Source organism: Salmo trutta, chromosome 7 (genome assembly GCF_901001165.1).
Source record: "Salmo trutta chromosome 7, fSalTru1.1, whole genome shotgun sequence".
Taxonomy (NCBI): domain Eukaryota; kingdom Metazoa; phylum Chordata; class Actinopteri; order Salmoniformes; family Salmonidae; genus Salmo; species Salmo trutta.
In genome coordinates this window covers 33580307-33601552 of record NC_042963.1, presented here as the reverse complement: position 1 = coordinate 33601552, position 21246 = coordinate 33580307, and the positions used below count along the sequence as shown (strand labels likewise).

At 43.1% G+C, this 21246-nt stretch overlaps 1 protein-coding gene across 1 annotated transcript in view; it reads left to right on the top strand.

Moving 5' to 3' along the window:
* wwox (WW domain containing oxidoreductase) overlaps positions 1-21246 on the top strand; it is a 301658-nt gene that overhangs the window by 14890 nt on the left and 265522 nt on the right. The window contains exon 5 of the mRNA XM_029758645.1: positions 8934-9040. Within this exon, the coding sequence (XP_029614505.1) occupies positions 8934-9040 (107 nt within the window). The remainder of the gene's footprint in view (positions 1-8933; positions 9041-21246) is intronic.

The window sequence follows — 21246 nt, the reverse complement described above, 5'->3', positions numbered from 1 at the left end:
AGTGTAAACCTTTTTAGTTAACACTGTTAGTGGAGGGGTGTCAGGGTGTGAAGAATTGTGTTGTACACTGTTGATATGGTAGAGAGAAAGAGAAGGAGCACGAGATAGTTGGGGGCTAAAGAGAGGGAGGTTATTTACCAGAAGATACCGACCCTACTGTTAGGCTTGTTTACACTGTGCTGGGGTCGGAACACAATCATGGTTACATTAAGACACCTTGGAGCCGGTCGAGATATTGGTTGGAAAATTCACCTCAATGCAGGGATGAGATATGCCACTGTTTTACTAATATTACCTTTATCCACACTGCTCTGTCGAGAAGCTTGAAATACTGCTAGTTTTGATAAAGGTACAATTTGGAGTACAGTGGCATATCCCATCCCTGCATTGAGGTACGTTTTCCGAACCAATATCTCGTGCCGGGTTCACAGTGTCTTAATGTAACCATGATTGCCATTCTGACCAAGGGCAGACTTAGCGATTTTCCTTCAATTCACAAGTGGCTGAAACTATCTCACCGGAGAAAGCATTCGAGCGAGCACAACAGCGCCCCTCTGTCTTACTATATGTAGCCCATGTATCTGATGCTGTCTGGCCAGAAAGAGTATGACATGCCATCATTATTTTGTCCAGACAGCATCAAATACAGTACATTGGCTACACATACACATGGGCCACAAATGTCCTCTGCCTCGACGACAATGGCAGTATTATCAGCAGCACCTGTCTTTTACCAAAGACATGTTTATTGTATTCCCCTAGTCAGGGCAGTGCACAGACCTTTCAGGGTGCAGGTGCTCAAAATGAAAAAAGGCCACCTCCCGCTTGAAAAAATAAAATACTTTTATAATTCATATGTCAAAATTCATAACCAACTGACTCTGTAGAGACTGCTTACATTTCTGAGCATTGGTCTATTTATTTCTGCAACACTCTCACTCATCACCACAAGTTGTAAGCAAACTAGTTCCAGCTCCTCCTAAAGACATGACTGACATGTGGAAAAGAGGCTGGGCTATCAGCTGGTCATTGATGCTGATGATTGATGTAAATCTGCTAGTTAGCTAGCTCCATTTCTTTTACTGATTGTAATTTACCTCTCTGTCGTTCTCTCTCTGCTGCGCGTATCAGCCAAGCAGACCGAATGTTGATGATGCTGTTGGCTAAATCAAGTGTTAATCAATGGTATGCTGCTTTGTATTACTGCTTTGGCATTTAAACCAGGTATCTATCTACACACACTAGAATGGTGAGCGTATCTCTCAAGCCATGCATGTTTGGATACCGGGCGCGTGTAAGCGCCGTACAGGGCAGATCAACAGGCGCAACCAACCAACGGACGGGTTGGGGGTGGGGGGGGTGAACTTGATGACAACTTGCGGGCAGTGAATTCCGAACAACAATGACAAAGAATGTATACAAAAAAATCATTTTGGGGTCCTTTGGAGACTGGAAGGGGAAAGGGGCATGTGCACGTGCCTGCCCCTAGTCTAAGGGTCGGGGCTGGGTTTCTACTAAGCTAACGTATGGAATTGTTTTAAGATACTAAGGATCATTTAGTTATTTGATTAGGAATTTTATATATATATATATATATATATATATGATGAAACATTGAATTTGGCCTTATCGCTATTAGCCCATAGAAACGCATTTAATAACAGATTCATACATGGAAAAACAGATAGTCAAAAATGTTATCAAAAGGAAGTATGTTTTGAAGTGTCTGCTCTGTATGTGAGAGATATAAGAAAGCTCAGAATTATTTTTATAATATTTTATCATGGAATTACCCGTATACCTTTAATGTGGAAATGCCATATTCACTTCCATTCATTTTTCAACCCGGTACCTTCAGATGAGTCTAGTGACACTTGTGGGGGTCATAGAGAAAAACGTTCCATCGTTCGTAAGTCTCATCTTTCCTTAGAGGGTCATATAATTGTGTAGCCCAAACCGTTCGGACGCTACCAATGTTTTCGTGAGAAGACCGATTTTCGGGATGTCTCCTGGCCTGACAAATACTGATGTAGCTCGGCCACCTTCCACCGCCGACATCGGTGGATTTTGATGGGGATTGTTTTCTGACTTATTTATTATGTCTCCAGCGGAGCATGAGAAGATCTCAAGCTGAGAAATGATTATTTTTGTATCTATTTTTTTATGCCCAGATCATGAGGCCCCTTGATGGTGTGAGGCAATCGCCTCTTCTGCCTAATGGTAAATTGACCAGTGCTTCCGACTTCAGTGCAGCTCAGTGTAAACAAGAATAACGGTAGGGTCTGAATCTTCTGGCAAGGGAGGTTATCTGTTCGCCAAATAAACATGTTTACCGTTGTGGGTTTTAATGATCTGATTTTAGCTCTGTTTGCCCAAATCAACACAGTTCATTGTAGTAAAATGCTTTTCCATTTGCCAAATAAACAGGTTTACTGGTAATGATCTCATTAGGCTGAGCCAATACACCTGTGTATGGAGGAAATACGGAGAGGGGTGTTGGGCCTCGCAGGACAAACAGAGCGTTAAATCACACTCATTATTGGGGATATGAGGATGCCCAGGATCCTAATGTACCATACAGAGCATCCATCCACTGCTTTATAGAGATCTTTCTCTGATTGTACAATAATTCAGTGTTTTACTTACGGATGCTGTGGACCTTCAAAGTGAGCAAAGTTGCTGTAACTCTCTGGACCTCATTTCCTAGTGATCTAGTCTGGATTATAAGCATTTTTAATGGAGATTCTCCATTGAAAATGCTTTTTAATCCTGAAGTAGTCTTAATGTGGGTCCAGGAAACCAGCCCTAAGAGTGTGGTGTGTCTTTCCCTAGTCTAAACACCTGCTGTTGAGTAGTCCTCTCATTATCCCTGAGTAGAACATACTGTCATGTTCTACAGTCTGAGTGGAACGCTAAATAACCTCCCCCTGTTGTTCACCTGACCAGGAACTAATCTCCACACCACCTCCGTACAGGAAACACAGGCTTGAGGGTGGGGAGTCTTTGTAAACCAACGCCACTCTCGTTATTTCACAATTAATGCCAAGCCCTTGTTATTTGTCATGAAGAAAACACGTCTCTGTCGCCCATGTTGCTGTTGTCATATTCTAATTTGTACTCCATTATGGAAAACACTGGTGTCGATTCATTTCACTTTCATGCTTGGTACACACAACAAGTGAGTGTGGGGTGGCGTTGTTTACCCAGCTGCCAGTGTTCTTGTCCAATGTAGACAGGATGGAATAATCGTTGTTTAAGCTGTAGCAGGCGTGTTGTGCTGTACCTCCTGTTCTGACTGCTGTTTATTCTTTGTAAATATGAGTAGAACCTTGGGTTTGTTGCTGTCTGGTTCATTGTATAATGTAGGGTAAATCAGATGTTTTGTTTGAGAAACATTCCCGTTTGATATATTAGTATTTGTATTTGAACTGGTAGGGGTATTTTGAACAACTATAAAACTAGTCTGAGTGAGAACATGCTTATGTTTGTTTCAAGGCTCTGTGATACTTGGTATGTAAGATTATGCCTGTTCAAACACATTTTAAAAAGTGTTTATTTAGAATTTTCTCAAAGTCAAAGTGCAACACTTTCTCTTGTTTCATTTAGTTATTATGTTCCTGTCCTTTTCCTGCGGAGGGGACGTGTGGCAGTGCATTTTCCATTACACCTAATAAGGTGTCATATGATTTAATTCCATGCTTCAGTTGTCATCGAGACCTTCCAATCCCACTCCAATTTACAGTTTTAATAGATATTACTCTTTAACACTCCACTCACAATTAGGCCTCCTAGTTCTCCATTTAATGAAAATCAGATTAAGACCTAATCTAATTACTGGTTGGTTTTAATCCACGCTGGCTGTGACACTGGCTGTCTGCCACTCCCTCTCTCAGCTCCTCACTGTCACAGCCACTTAGCGTGCATCAGCCTGCCCTACCGGCCTGTCACTCACCACTCTGTGTGTGTGTGTGTGTGTGTGTGTGTGTGTGTGTGTGTGTGTCTGTGTGTGTGTGTGTCTGTGTGTCTGTGTGTCTGTGTGTCTGTGTGTGTCTGTGTGTGTCTGTGTGTGTCTGTGTGTGTCTGTGTGTCTGTGTGTCTGTGTGTCTGTGTGTCTCTGTGTGTCTGTGTGTGTCTGTCTGTGTGTGTGTCTGTGTGTCTGTGTGTGCGCAGGCCGTGTGTCTGTGTGTGTGTGTGTGTGTGTGTGTGTGTGTGTGTCTGTGTGTGTGTGTGTGTGTGTGTCTGTGTCTGTGTGTGTGTGTGTGTGTGTGTGCGCAGGCCATGCGTGTCCGTCTGTTTCTGTTTATTAAAGATGTATAAATGAGCGTGAAAGGACATGAGAAATAGTGTACCACTGAGTGGATACTGAACGGTTTATAGCACACTGTTAATATCAACATCCCCGGATGGGAAAGTTAGTCCATCTTAACAGGAAATAAAAACAGGATTTAAATGAATTCTACCTCTGGGTTGAAATGACCCATTTAGACTGGCAATTTGGAAATGAACTTCCGTCTCCATCTTGTTTTTTTGGTCCGTTTTATCGTGACTACATGATTTGGATGGAGTCGTGAAGTAGTCTGTGCTGATAAATCCAGTTTTTATCAGAACCGCTCTTTTCATGTAATAAATGTCTTTATCAGTCCGTCTTTGAAGTGCTAGAATATCACACCAAGGTTTTATATGGAAGTTCTTCTCAAGTCAGTGGAATGGTTCAGATTTTCTAGTTGTCTTCTCAGTAGTTAACCTAATCATCAACATCATTATTATTATTGCTAGCAGAACTGATACTGCATTATCACTCCAACCAATATGAATCTCCATGTTTCTCTCAGTACAGTCAGTGGATAGGGATCACTTCTAAAATGGCTTGTGGTTGGTTTCCTATAACTGTATCACAGACTAGCGGGTGAAGTCCTGAACCACATTAATTCAATCAGTTTCATCACTTCACAGAGACATGATTCACTTTCCCTACTAGACCCTTTGGCTTCCTCCTCAGTGATAGAATCCATATCTATGTTTAATATCATTTCTAACTCATCTTATTCCCCTTCACAGTCAATTGCCCTGAGTATCTCCAAATTATCTCCCAAAATAACTCATCTTTAAAGCATTACTCCCTCCGTCCCCCTCCTCTCTCTGTCTCTATCTTCTCTCCCTCCACCCCCTCTGTTGCTCCCCTCTTCCATGCCCCCTCCTCTCTCTGTCTATCTTCTCTCTCTCCACTCCCTCTGTTGCTCCCCTCTTCCATGCCCCCTCCTCTCTCTGTCTCTATCTTCTCTCTCTCCACCACCTCTGTTGCTCCCCTCTTCCATGCCCCCTCCTCTCTCTGTCTCTATCTTCTCTCCCTCCACCCCCTCTGTTGCTCCCCTCTTCCATGCCCCCTCCTCTCTCTGTCTCTATCTTCTCTCCCTCCACTCCCTCTGTTGCTCCCCTCTTCCATGCCCCCTCCTCTCTCTGTCTCTATCTTCTCTCCCTCCACCCCCTCTGTTGCTCCCCTCTTCCATGCCCCCTCCTCTCTCTGTCTCTATCTTCTCTCTCTCCACCCCCTCTGTTGCTCCCCTCTTCCATGCCCCCTCCTCTCTCTGTCTCTATCTTCTCTCCCTCCACTCCCTCTGTTGCTCCCCTCTTCCATGCCCCCTCCTCTCTCTGTCTCTATCTTCTCTCTCTCCACCACCTCTGTTGCTCCCCTCTTCCATGCCCCCTCCTCTCTCTGTCTCTATCTTCTCTCCCTCCACCACCTCTGTTGCTCCCCTCTTCCATGCCCCCTCCTCTCTCTGTCTCTATCTTCTCTCTCTCCACACCCTCTGTTGCTCCCCTCTTCCATGCCCCCTCCTCTCTCTGTCTCTATCTTCTCTCTCTCCACCACCTCTGTTGCTCCCCTCTTCCATGCCCCCTCCTCTCTCTGTCTCTATCTTCTCTCCCTCCACCACCTCTGTTGCTCCCCTCTTCCATGCCCCCTCCTCTCTCTGTCTCTATCTTCTCTCCCTCCACCCCCTCTGTTGCTCCCCTCTTCCATGCCCCCTCCTCTCTCTGTCTCTATCTTCTCTCCCTCCACCCCCTCTGTTGCTCCCCTCTTCCATGCCCCCTCCTCTCTCTGTCTCTATCTTCTCTCTCTCCACCACCTCTGTTGCTCCCCTCTTCCATGCCCCCTCCTCTCTCTGTCTCTATCTTCTCTCCCTCCACTCCCTCTGTTGCTCCCCTCTTCCATGCCCCCTCCTCTCTCTGTCTCTATCTTCTCTCCCTCCACCCCCTCTGTTGCTCCCCTCTTCCATGCCCCCTCCTCTCTCTGTCTCTATCTTCTCTCCCTCCACCACCTCTGTTGCTCCCCTCTTCCATGCCCCCTCCTCTCTCTGTCTCTATCTTCTCTCTCTCCACCACCTCTGTTGCTCCCCTCTTCCATGCCCCCTCCTCTCTCTGTCTCTATCTTCTCTCTCTCCACCACCTCTGTTGCTCCCCTCTTCCATGCCCCCTCCTCTCTCTGTCTCTATCTTCTCTCCCTCCACTCCCTCTGTTGCTCCCCTCTTCCATGCCCCCTCCTCTCTCTGTCTCTATCTTCTCTCCCTCCACCACCTCTGTTGCTCCCCTCTTCCATGCCCCCTCCTCTCTCTGTCTCTATCTTCTCTCCCTCCACTCCCTCTGTTGCTCCCCTCTTCCATGCCCCCTCCTCTCTCTGTCTCTATCTTCTCTCCCTCCACCCCCTCTGTTGCTCCCCTCTTCCATGCCCCCTCCTCTCTCTGTCTCTATCTTCTCTCCCTCCACTCCCTCTGTTGCTCCCCTCTTCCATGCCCCCTCCTCTCTCTGTCTCTATCTTCTCTCTCTCCACTCCCTCTGTTGCTCCCCTCTTCCATGCCCCCTCCTCTCTCTGTCTCTATATTCTCTCCCTCCACCCCCTCTGTTGCTCCCCTCTTCCATGCCCCCTCCTCTCTCTGTCTCTATCTTCTCTCCCTCCACTCCCTCTGTTGCTCCCCTCTTCCATGCCCCCTCCTCTCTCTGTCTCTATCTTCTCTCCCTCCACCACCTCTGTTGCTCCCCTCTTCCATGCCCCCTCCTCTCTCTGTCTCTATCTTCTCTCTCTCCACTCCCTCTGTTGCTCCCCTCTTCCATGCCCCCTCCTCTCTCTGTCTCTATATTCTCTCCCTCCACCCCCTCTGTTGCTCCCCTCTTCCATGCCCCCTCCTCTCTCTGTCTCTATCTTCTCTCCCTCCACTCCCTCTGTTGCTCCCCTCTTCCATGCCCCCTCCTCTCTCTGTCTCTATCTTCTCTCCCTCCACCCCCTCTGTTGCTCCCCTCTTCCATGCCCCCTCCTCTCTCTGTCTCTATCTTCTCTCCCTCCACCCCCTCTGTTGCTCCCCTCTTCCATGCCCCCTCCTCTCTCTGTCTCTATCTTCTCTCTCTCCACCACCTCTGTTGCTCCCCTCTTCCATGCCCCCTCCTCTCTCTGTCTCTATCTTCTCTCCCTCCACCCCCTCTGTTGCTCCCCTCTTCCATGCCCCCTCCTCTCTCTGTCTCTATCTTCTCTCCCTCCACTCCCTCTGTTGCTCCCCTCTTCCATGCCCCCTCCTCTCTCTGTCTCTATCTTCTCTCCCTCCACCACCTCTGTTGCTCCCCTCTTCCATGCCCCCTCCTCTCTCTGTCTCTATCTTCTCTCTCTCCACCACCTCTGTTGCTCCCCTCTTCCATGCCCCCTCCTCTCTCTGTCTCTATCTTCTCTCTCTCCACCACCTCTGTTGCTCCCCTCTTCCATGCCCCCTCCTCTCTCTGTCTCTATCTTCTCTCCCTCCACTCCCTCTGTTGCTCCCCTCTTCCATGCCCCCTCCTCTCTCTGTCTCTATCTTCTCTCCCTCCACTCCCTCTGTTGCTCCCCTCTTCCATGCCCCCTCCTCTCTCTGTCTCTATCTTCTCTCCCTCCACCCCCTCTGTTGCTCCCCTCTTCCATGCCCCCTCCTCTCTCTGTCTCTATCTTCTCTCCCTCCACTCCCTCTGTTGCTCCCCTCTTCCATGCCCCCTCCTCTCTCTGTCTCTATCTTCTCTCTCTCCACCACCTCTGTTGCTCCCCTCTTCCATGCCCCCTCCTCTCTCTGTCTCTATCTTCTCTCCCTCCACTCCCTCTGTTGCTCCCCTCTTCCATGCCCCCTCCTCTCTCTGTCTCTATCTTCTCTCCCTCCACCCCCTCTGTTGCTCCCCTCTTCCATGCCCCCTCCTCTCTCTGTCTCTATCTTCTCTCCCTCCACCCCCTCTGTTGCTCCCCTCTTCCATGCCCCCTCCTCTCTCTGTCTCTATCTTCTCTCCCTCCACCCCCTCTGTTGCTCCCCTCTTCCATGCCCCCTCCTCTCTCTGTCTCTATCTTCTCTCCCTCCACCACCTCTGTTGCTCCCCTCTTCCATGCCCCCTCCTCTCTCTGTCTCTATCTTCTCTCTCTCTCCACTCCCTCTGTTGCTCCCCTCTTCCATGCCCCCTCCTCTCTCTGTCTCTATCTTCTCTCCCTCCACCCCCTCTGTTGCTCCCCTCTTCCATGCCCCCTCCTCTCGATTCAACTCAAGGGCTTTATTGGCATGGGAAACATTGCCAAAGCAAGTGAAGTAGATAATAAACAAAAGTGAAATAAACAATAAAAAATTAACAGTAAACATTACACTCACAGAAGTTCCAAAATAATAAAGACATTTGAAATGTTGTAACAATGTGCAAATAAACATAAATATGGGGTGTATTTACTATGGTGTTTGTTCTTCACTGGTTGCCCTTTTCTTGTGGCAACAGGTCACAAATCTTGCTGCTGTGATGGCACACTGTGGTATTTCACCCAATAGATATGGGAGTTTATCAAAATTGGGTTTGTTTTCAAATTGTTTGTGGATCTGTGTAATCTGTGTAAACATCTCTCTCTCCCTCTCTCCCTACCCCTGTCGCTCCCTCCTCCCTATGTGTAGGTTTTGAGACAGCCAAGTCGTTTGCCCTCCATGGGGCCCATGTGATCCTGGCCTGTAGGAATCTCTCCAAAGCCATCAAGGCTGTCAGCCTCATACAGCAGGAGTGGGTGAGTCCCACACTGCTGGAGCTTTATTAACCTATACATACACACTGCTGGAGCTTTATTAACCTATACATACACACTGCTGGAGCTTTATTAACCTATACATACACACTGCTGGAGCTTTATTAACCTATACATACACACTGCTGGAGCTTTATTAACCTATACATACACACTGCTGGAGCTTTATTAACCTATACATACACACTGCTGGAGCTTTATTATCCTATACATACACACTGCTGGAGCTTTATTAACCTATACATACACACTGCTGGAGCTTTATTAACCTATACATACACACTACTGGATCTTTATTATCCTATACATACACACTGCTGGAGCTTTATTAACCTATACATACACACTGCTGGAGCTTTATTATCCTATACATACACACTGCTGGAGCTTTATTAACCTATACATACACACTACTGGAGCTTTATTAACCTATACATACACACTGCTGGAGCTTTATTATCCTATACATACACACTGCTGGAGCTTTATTAACCTATACATACACACTGCTGGAGCTTTATTAACCTATACATACACACTGCTGGAGCTTTATCAACCTATACATACACACTGCTGGAGCTTTATTATCCTATACATACACACTGCTGGAGCTTTATTAACCTATACATACACACTGCTGGAGCTTTATTAACCTATACATACACACTGCTGGAGCTTTATTAACCTATACATACACACTGCTGGAGCTTTATTATCCTATACATACACACTGCTGGAGCTTTATTAACCTATACATACACACTACTGGAGCTTTATTAACCTATACATACACACTGCTGGAGCTTTATTATCCTATACATACACACTGCTGGAGCTTTATTAACCTATACATACACACTGCTGGAGCTTTATTAACCTATACATACACACTGCTGGAGCTTTATTAACCTATACATACACACTGCTGGAGCTTTATTAACCTATACATACACACTGCTGGAGCTTTATTACCCTATACATACACACTGCTGGAGCTTTATTAACCTATACATACACACTGCTGGAGCTTTATTAACCTATACATACACACTGCTGGAGCTTTATTAACCTATACATACACTGCTGGAGCTTTATTATCCTATACATACACACTGCTGGAGCTTTATTAACCTATACATACACACTGCTGGAGCTTTATTAACCTATACATACACACTGCTGGAGCTTTATTAACCTATACATACACACTGCTGGAGCTTTATTAACCTATACATACACACTGCTGGAGCTTTATTATCCTATACATACACACTGCTGGAGCTTTATTTACCTATACATACACACTGCTGGAGCTTTATTAACCTATACATACACACTGCTGGAGCTTTATTATCCTATACATACACACTGCTGGAGCTTTATTAACCTATACATACACACTGCTGGAGCTTTATTAACCTATACATACACACTGCTGGAGCTTTATTATCCTATACATACACACTGCTGGAGCTTTATTAACCTATACATACACACTGCTGGAGCTTTATTAACCTATACATACACACTACTGGAGCTTTATTAACCTATACATACACACTACTGGAGCTTTATTATCCTATACATACACACTGCTGGAGCTTTATTAACCTATACATACACACTGCTGGAGCTTTATTAACCTATACATACACACTGCTGGAGCTTTATTAACCTATACATACACACTGCTGGAGCTTTATTATCCTATACATACACACTGCTGGAGCTTTATTAACCTATACATACACACTGCTGGAGCTTTATTAACCTATACATACACACTGCTGGAGCTTTATTAACCTATACATACACACTGCTGGAGCTTTATTAACCTATACATACACACTACTGGAGCTTTATTATCCTATACATACACACTGCTGGAGCTTTATTATCCTATACATACACACTGCTGGAGCTTTATTAACCTATACATACACACTACTGGAGCTTTATTATCCTATACATACACACTGCTGGAGCTTTATTATCCTATACATACACACTGCTGGAGCTTTATTAACCTATACATACACACTGCTGGAGCTTTATTAACCTATACATACACACTGCTGGAGCTTTATTAACCTATACATACACACTGCTGGAGCTTATTACCTATACATACACACTGCTGGAGCTTTATTAATCCTATACACACTGCTGGAGCTTTATTAACCTATACATACACACTGCTGGAGCTTTATTAACCTATACATACACACTGCTGGATCTTTATTAACCTATACATACACACTGCTGGATCTTTATTAACCTATACATACACACTGCTGGAGCTTTATTAACCTATACATACACACTGCTGGAGCTTTATTAACCTATACATACACACTACTGGAGCTTTATTAACCTATACATACACACTGCTGGAGCTTTATTATCCTATACATACACACTGCTGGAGCTTTATTAACCTATACATACACACTACTGGAGCTTTATTAACCGATACATACACACTGCTGGAGCTTTATTAACCTATACATACACACTACTGGAGCTTTATTAACCTATACATACACACTGCTGGAGCTTTATTTTCCTATACATACACACTGCAGGATCTTTATTAACCTATACATACACACTGCTGGAGCTTTATTATCCTATACATACACACTGCTGGAGCTTTATTAACCTATACATACACACTGCTGGAGCTTTATTAACCTATACATACACACTGCTGGAGCTTTATTATCCTATACATACACACTGCTGGAGCTTTATTAACCTATACATACACACTGCTGGAGCTTTATTAACCTATACATACACACTGCTGGAGCTTTATTAACCTATACATACACACTACTGGAGCTTTATTATCCTATACATACACACTGCTGGAGCTTTATTAACCTATACATACACACTGCTGGAGCTTTATTAACCTATACATACACACTGCTGGAGCTTTATTAACCTATACATACACACTGCTGGAGCTTTATTAACCTATACATACACACTGCTGGAGCTTTATTAACCTATACATACACACTGCTGGAGCTTTATTATCCTATACATACACACTGCTGGAGCTTTATTATCCTATACATACACACTGCTGGAGCTTTATTATCCTATACATACACACTGCTAGAGCTTTATTATCCTATACATACACACTGCTGGAGCTTTATTATCCTATACATACACACTGCTGGAGCTTTATTAACCTATACATACACACTCCTGGAGCTTTATTAACCTATACATACACACTGCTGGAGCTTTATTAACCTATACATAGGCACTGCTGGAGCTTTATTAACCTATACATACGCACTGCTGGAGCTTTATTATCCTATACATACGCACTGCTGGAGCTTTATTAACCTATACATACACACTGCTGGAGCTTTATTAACCTATACATACGCACTGCTGGAGCTTTATTATCCTATACATAGGCACTGCTGGAGCTTTTTTATCCTATACATACACACTGCTGGAGCTTTATTATCCTATACATACACACTGCTGGAGCTTTATTAACCTATACATACACACTGCTGGAGCTTTATTAACCTATACATACACACTACTGGAGCTTTATTAACCTATACATACACACTACTGGAGCTTTATTATCCTATACATACACACTACTGGAGCTTTATTAACCTATACATACACACTGCTGGAGCTTTATTAACCTATACATACACACTGCTGGAGCTTTATTAACCTATACATACACACTGCTGGATCTTTATTATCCTATACATACACACTACTGGAGCTTTATTAACCTATACATACACACTAGTGGAGCTTTATTAACCTATACATACACACTACTGGAGCTTTATTAACCTATACATACACACTGCTGGAGCTTTATTAACCTATACATACACACTGCTGGAGCTTTATTAACCTATACATACACACTGCTGGATCTTTATTATCCTATACATACACACTACTGGAGCTTTATTAACCTATACATACACACTACTGGAGCTTTATTGACCTATACATACACACTGCTGGAGCTTTATTTACCTATACATACACACTGCTGGAGCTTTATTAACCTATACATACACACTGCTGGAGCTTTATTAACCTATACATACACACTGCTGGAGCTTTATTTACTTATACATACACACTGCTGGAGCTTTATTAACCTATACATACACACTGCTGGAGCTTTATTAACCTATACATACACACTGCTGGAGCTTTATTATCCTATACATACACACTGCTGGAGCTTTATTAACCTATACATACACACTACTGGAGCTTTATTAACCTATACATACACACTACTGGAGTTTTATTATCCTATACATACACACTACTGGAGCTTTATTAACCTATACATACACACTGCTGGATCTTTATTATCCTATACATACACACTACTGGAGCTTTATTAACCTATACATACACACTGCTGGATCTTTATTATCCTATACATACACACTACTGGAGCTTTATTAACCTATGCATACACACTACTGGAGCTTTATTAACCTATACATCCACACTGCTGGAGCTTTATTTACCTATACATACACACTGCTGGAGCTTTATTAACCTATACATACACACTGCTGGAGCTTTATTAACCTATACATACACACTGCTGGAGCTTTATTAACCTATACATACACACTACTGGAGCTTTATTAACCTATACATACACACTACTGGAGTTTTATTATCCTATACATACACACTACTGGAGCTTTATTAAAGAGATTCTCTGGTACTTTTGTGTACTTTTGAGCCAGTAGTTCTGAAAGTAGCACTCACCAGCCAAAAGTGGCCCCGAAAATTAGTACGTCTCACATGTGCACTTCAGTGGAGGCTGGTGGGAGGAGCTATAGGACGACAGGCTCATTATAATGGCTGCAATGGAATGAATAGAACGGTATCAAACATATGGAAACCAAATGTTTGACTCCGTTCCTCAAATTCCATTCCAGCCATTACAATGAGCCGCCCTCCTATTGCTCCTCCCACCAGCCTCCACTGGTGCATATATATGCACCACGTCATTTCTCTCTCGCTCTGCTGTTTGTGCATGATATGCCTCTTGCTAGCTGTCACTCGCATGGCGAGGGGCTGAAGCTCATTGGTTGAACTCGTATTGGTAGTGGGCTGGCCCACGGGTGGGAATGTAGGGAAAATGGCACAGCACAACAGTTTCCAGCAAAACATTTGCTTTCACACTAGGGATTTTGTAGATAGTTGAGGTAAAACAATCATTGAGCTCATAGATTATGCATGTATGAACTATGCATTGACATATCCAGCCCAAAGTGGGAGGTTTAAAAATACTTAGTTGTCGCCAAAGTTCCGGAGCATGTCTTTAACCTACACATATATCAATGATGTCACTCTTGCTGCTGGTGAGTCTCTGATCCACCTCTACGCAGACGACACCATTCTGTATACTTCTGGCCCTTCTTTGGACACTGTGTTAACTACCCTCCAGACGAGCTTCAATGCCATACAACTCTCCTTCCGTGGCCTCCAACTGCTCTTAAATACAAGTAAAACTAAATGCATGCTCTTCAACCGGTCGCTGCCCGCACCTGCCCGCCCGCCCGCCTAGCATCACTACTCTGAACGGTTCTGACTTAGAATATGTGGACAACTACAAATACCTAGGTGTCTGGTTAGACTGTAAACTCATCAAACATCTCCAATCCAAAGTTAAATCTATAATTGGCTTCCTATTTCGCAACAAAGCATCTTTCACTCATGCTGCCAAACATACCCTCGTAAAACTGACCATCCTACCGATCCTCGACTTCGGCGATGTCATTTACAAAATAGCCTCCAATACCCTACTCAATAAATTGGATGCAGTCTATCACAGTGCCATCCGTTTTGTCACCAAAGCTCCATATACTACCCACCACTGCGACCTGTACGCTCTCATTGGCTGGCCCTCGCTTCATACTCGTCGCCAAACCCACTGGCTCCAGGTCATCTACAAGACCCTGTTAGGTAAAGTTACCCCTTATCTCAGCTCGCTGGTCACCATAGCAGCACCCACCTGTAGCACGCGCTCCAGCAGGTATATCTCTCTGGTCACCCCCAAAGCCAATTCCTCCTTCGGCCGCCTGTCCTTCCAGTTCTCTGCTGCCAATGATTGGAACGAACTACAAAAATCTCTAAAACTGGAAACACTTATCTCCCTCACTAGCTTTAAGCACCAGCTGTCAGAGCAGCTCACAGATTACTGCACCTGTACATAGCCCATCTATAATTTAGCCCAAACAACTACCTCTTCCCCTACGGTATTTATTTATTTTGCTCCTTTGCACCCCATTATTTCTATTTCTACTTTGCACTTTCTTCCACTGCAAATCTACCATTCCAGTGTTTTACTTGCTATATTGTATTTACTTCGCCACCATGGCCTTTTTTGCCTTTACTTCCCTTATCTCACCTCATTTGCTCACTTTGTATATAGACTTATTTTTCTACTATATTATTAACTGTATGTTTGTTTTACTCCATGTGTAACTCTGTGTTGTTGTATGTTGTCGAACTGCTTTGCTTTATCTTGGCCAGGTCGCAATTGTAAATCAGAGCTTGTTCTCAACTTGCCTACCTGGTTAAATAAAGGTGAAATAAAAATAAAATAAACATACTGTACACACAAACTGGAAACACTTCAATCCCTTGAATCAGTGAGAGTTACAGAGAACTTTGCAATGGGATGGCTGTTTCATATAGAGGTGGGGGTAAGAGAGTGAAGGAGAGATGGAGGAATGGAGAGAGAGAGGGTGTCTGATAATTACCTGAGATTATAACGGTAAAATTTGAGTGCCTCCAGATTTACGAGTGGGGGGAAATAAACAAGTGGGATGTGGCTGCTGGAGCAGAAAGAATAAGCCATTAGTACTGGGTTGATTACAGGGAGAGAGGGGAGGGAGAGGGGGGAGGGAGAGGGGAGAGGGGGGAGGGAGATACAGAGAACTCATTGCAGAATGTGAGATAGAGGGAATGAGTGAGAGGGAGAGAGAGCATAGTGGGAGAAACTGAGAAGAGAGGGAACGCTGAGTGAAGAGAGATGAAGACTGATAGATAGCAGGATGTGAATGATAACAGACCTGCAGTTTTAAACTCAACCCAGATCTCTAATTAAACAAACGGATTCCTAAACAGCAATACTTCTGTTTTTTCTTAAATGAATTTGTTGTAAAAGTTCAGGTAGCAGATAATAGACCATATCAGATATTTATGTAGTTGGTGCTGTATATTAACTTTTTCTGACTTGAAAAATGATTGCCAGAAACTACCGAACGCAAGATTGTAATTTCTATGACTCACACAGTGGAGGAACGCATTGCCTGTAGACTAGTGTACATGGGAAGCTGGTGATCAAGTGGCACTTCATCTTTAGTATGGAAACGGCTGTGAGATTTTTCTAAAATATTCACAACGTATTAGCACATTTAAAATCTAATTTCATCAATTACATGTGGAAAAAATGTATTGGAGTTAACGTTAGCAAACCAGCAGCAAATGAAACAGAAAGTGAATTCTCTCCTCCCTCTCTCCCCAGTTTTAGCTTGTGGCTATCACTGTCTAGCTGGCTAGGCTTGGGATATTTATTAGCCTATACCAGTGACAAACTTAGCTGTGTTATTGACATATGGCAGTACACAAACCAAATCTATCTCACTTATTTTGCCAGCTAGAAATAAATACCCACAAATTCATTCAGAAACGGAGGAAGAGAACTAGCCATATATATCAAACGACCACCCCTCATCACTGTCAAACGCTCCCTAAAACACTTCAGCGAGTTGGCCTTTCTAATCGACTTGGAAAGATATTGACCTCATTCCATCAGTAGAGGATGCCTGATTATTCTTTAAAAGTGCTTTCCTCACTATCTTAAATAAGCATGCCCTGTTCAAAAAATGTAGAACTAAGAACAGATCTATATCTGTTCTTAGTTCTACATGTTTTGAATGGGGCATGCTTGATTCACTCACTTGAATGGGGCCCTTGGTTCACTCCGGACCTGACTGCCCTTGACCAGCACAAAAACATCCTGTGGCGTACTGCATTAGCATCGAATAGCCGCCGCAATATGCAACTTTTCAGGGAAGTTTTCAGGCAATTAGAAAAGCTAAGGCCAGCTTTTTCAAAGAGAAATTTGCATCCTGTAGCACAAACTCCAAAAAGTTCTGGGACACTGTAAAGTCCATGGAGAACAAGAGCACCTCCTCCCAGCTGCCCACTGCACTGAGGCTAGGCAAAACTGTCACCACCGATAAATCCACTATAATCGATCATTTCCATAAGCATTTCTCTACGGCTGGCCATGCTTTTCACCTGGCTACCCCTACCCCGGTCAACAGCTCTGCACCCCCCACAGCAACTTGCCCAAGCTTCCCCCATTTCTCCTTCACCCAAATCTAGATAGCTGATGTTCTGAAAAAGCTGCAAAATCTGGACCCTTACAAATCAGCTGGGCTAGACAATCTGGACCCTCTCTTTCTAAAATTATCCGCCGCAATTGTTGCAACCCCTATTACTAGCCTTTTCAACCTCTCTTTCATATCGTCTGAGATCCCTAAAGATTGGAAAGCTGCCGCGGTCATCTCCCTCTTCAAAGGGGGCGACACTCTAGACCCATACTGTTACAGACCTATATCTATCCTACCCTGCCTTTCTAAAGTCTTCGAAAGCCAAGTTAACTAAGAGATCGCCGACCATTTCGAATCCCACTGTACCTTCTCCGTTATGCAATCTGGTTTCCGAGCTGGTCATGGGTGCACCTCAGCCACGTTCAAGGTCCTAAACGATATCATAACCGCCATCGGTAAAAGACAATACTGTGCAGCCGTATTCATTGACCGGTACCAAGGCTTTCAACTCTGTCATTCACCGCATTCTTATCGGCAGACTCAACAGCCTAGGTTTCTCAAATGACTGCCTCGCCTGGTTCACTAACTACTTCTCAGATAGAGTTCAGTGTGTCAAATCGGACGGCCTGTTGTCCGGACCTCTGGCTTATATGAAAACTCGCATCAAAGAAAACAAGTGAAAGACAAAACGGTACAGATAAAAAAAACGGTTAAAAACGGTGTGCAGGTGTGATTGGAAACCCAAAAGGGCTTATATGAAAACAATACAAATATAAGTACAAAACAAGTTTGTGTGATGCTGACCTCGGGGTGTTGTGGGATTGTTTCTGAAGTTTGTGCTGATTTGGAGAAAACCTTTAGAACAACATTACAATATACCAATTGATTTAAGAGTTTGTATTTTGGGTTTGTATTTTGGGTATTTTGGGAATGTTTTCTTTTGGTGCTCTAAGTTACTACTATAGCATTTCGGGCATTGAGAAATAGGTTCTACATTTATTTAAAGGGATAATCCACCCTAGAAATGAAATGTGACCTGCTATGTCATTGTCACTGGAGATAGGGGATAACAAACATTTATCACATTTTATAATGGTTTTAAAACAATTACCTGCACTACAGATCACAAATAAGCCAATAGATGGTATACGTGTCTACAACACATCCAGCCGTCTATATCGCCATGAAAAAGTATATATTTCGTTTAAATGTCCTCAAAGTACACAGTGCGCCATGAGATTAATATCCTTTCTTCTTTGAACTACCACGATGGAAAGCGGTTTTCTCCTCTCGTTTCCCTGCTTGCAGGCTCGCAGGGCCCTTGCAACCTGACTCACACTGCTTTGAGCTAGAAACGCGATCTCTACCAGCTTGAATGTGATGAGATTGTAACTCCTAAATTGATATTGCAGTTTGTTTCTTCCATTTTACAGCTAGCTAGCTATTTTACATGCCGATATTGACTTTGTTATTATTGTGTGTAGCTATGTTTGCTAGCTGGCTAGCCAGCTTTACCAGAGAGAGAGCACTGGATTGTGGGTTTTGTAGTTGACTTAACTGCAACAGATTTCCACAACCCTTTTCACACGTTGCTCCCAATCTTATTATAACGACAGAATGAAGCATTTGTTCACAATTTTTTTTTTATCTCACATATTGGAGTTATTTAACACTGTAAATCATAGGAATTAGTGGTTTTGGGTGTATTATGCCTTTAAATGTTTTTTGTTCTTGTAATCATTGTCATTAGATCATAAGTGTAAATAGACAGTAATTTATTCATGGTTAACCATTGCCAGCGTGCTACAGTGTTGACTTATTCCAAGCATTCCAGCATCTCCTGGCTTCCACACATAGCCTACAAGTCACTGATGCAGACCTTTGGAACATCTACATTTTAAAAGTCTAATAAATCCATGTAATATAGCCTATACCATCACAATAAATCCATAATTTATTTTAGACATGTCTAAAGAAACATGATATGAAGAAAATGTAGTCTATTTCAGCAGAACAGAATAGGTCCTGATCTGGCTATGCCATATGGCTGTGGACTACAGTAGTTAATTTAGCAGACAAGATTTGCTTAGAATTCTGCTGCCTTATTTGATATTTTTTCATAGTATAAAGAATAGAATTGAACAAAGCTGAATAAAATAGAAAGGATAACTCCAAACAATTTGAGGGAGTGTGTACATGTGGCTATTCTGTGTTGAGAGGTAAACAAAGAAATAGGTCCTCCTATATGCTTAATTTAGAGTTAATGTAACTTCAGTTGTTCTACAACCGTTGGGCTATATGTTTTGATTTTTAATACATTGTAAGGCTGTATGATGCGACTCTAATGATGATTTGAAAAAAATCCATGCCTTTTGCAGCCCTTCTCACTCACATGGCTCTCCATCACGTGATCTGGTCTTTCACACACCGGGTTAGCAACTGCGTGCATCCTTATCCAATTCTGAGGTGCTTACTGAAGATATTGGAATAACTGTCACATTTACTTTATATCAGCCAACAAGATGAGTAGGCCTAAAGAACAGCAAAAGCACTAGCCTATGTCAATCTACTATCCCCCATCGTACAAAAGTTGCCCTATTCTGTGCAATAAATAAATATTCTGGGACAGTTGTGGGATGCAATAGATCCCAAGTTAATACAACCACTAGCATCAAAATACTTTTTTTTATAAACTATTAGGCTATTTCTTCACATTATAAGTGCATCAATGCGCACACGGCAGTACAATGGTGGACATATGCACAAATGTTCCATTAGCAGGAAAACACCATTATCAAAAGTGACCACAAATGAGATTATGCATGTAATTATTTTATTATAAAGGTGCATTTTTATGTTGAAAATGTTCTTCCCCAAACATGAAACTCACGTGCTGCGTATGTATTCCAGTTAGGCTGTACACCGCTTGTAAAGCGGATTAATGTGCTTAATTTTAAGAAGTTATTTGGCCACTTTAGTTGTGATACAAACCTTATTAAAACATATAGGCCTATGGCCTAGGCTACATGAGGTGTGCGACTATGATGTAACAGCATTGTTTCTTGCCTTAAGCTGGGCGCCATTCACAAGTGATCAGCTAATATTGTCACCGATCAGACTATTCTTGATTTAATGTTGTCTTTACATATACTAAATAATATATGTGTGAAATTTGTTTTGATTGAGAATGGACCATTATCATGCACGTGTGGCTCAGTTGGTAGAGCATGGTGTTTGCAACGCCAGGGTTGTGGGTTCGATTCCCACGGGGGACCAGTACGGAGAATTTTTTTTAGGAAATGTATGCATTCACTACTGTAAGTGGCTCTGGATAAGAGCATCTGCTAAATGACCAAAAAAATGTAAAAATGTAAAAAAAAATTGAAACAGTGGCCAGGGGAAAAATACATGTAATCTCTGCACTTAAATAGCGAATGGAGGACGCTTTTCCCTTGGTTCATTTTCATGGCAGCCAGGTAGACTACTCCTGTTGTAAAGAGAAGCAATGTGCTTAATATTTGCTTAATATTAGGAAAGTTGAGAAATTAATATAGTAGGCTTAGCGTATAGAAAGCTGATAGGATCCTCTTCTTTTTAATAGAGGCCATCAGTCTGTTTTCTCGCACAATTTCATAGCCTATAGAAATGGTGCACATGAGCTCATGGGCTCTCATGAAGTGTTTGATTCGATTTTTGATTACATTTGCATTGATGTCAGAGTGATAGAGTGCTGAGTACCAGGCAGTTAGCAAGTTTGGTAGGCTACTAATGACCTTCAGTGGCATCAGAGCTCAGAGAAGCCTA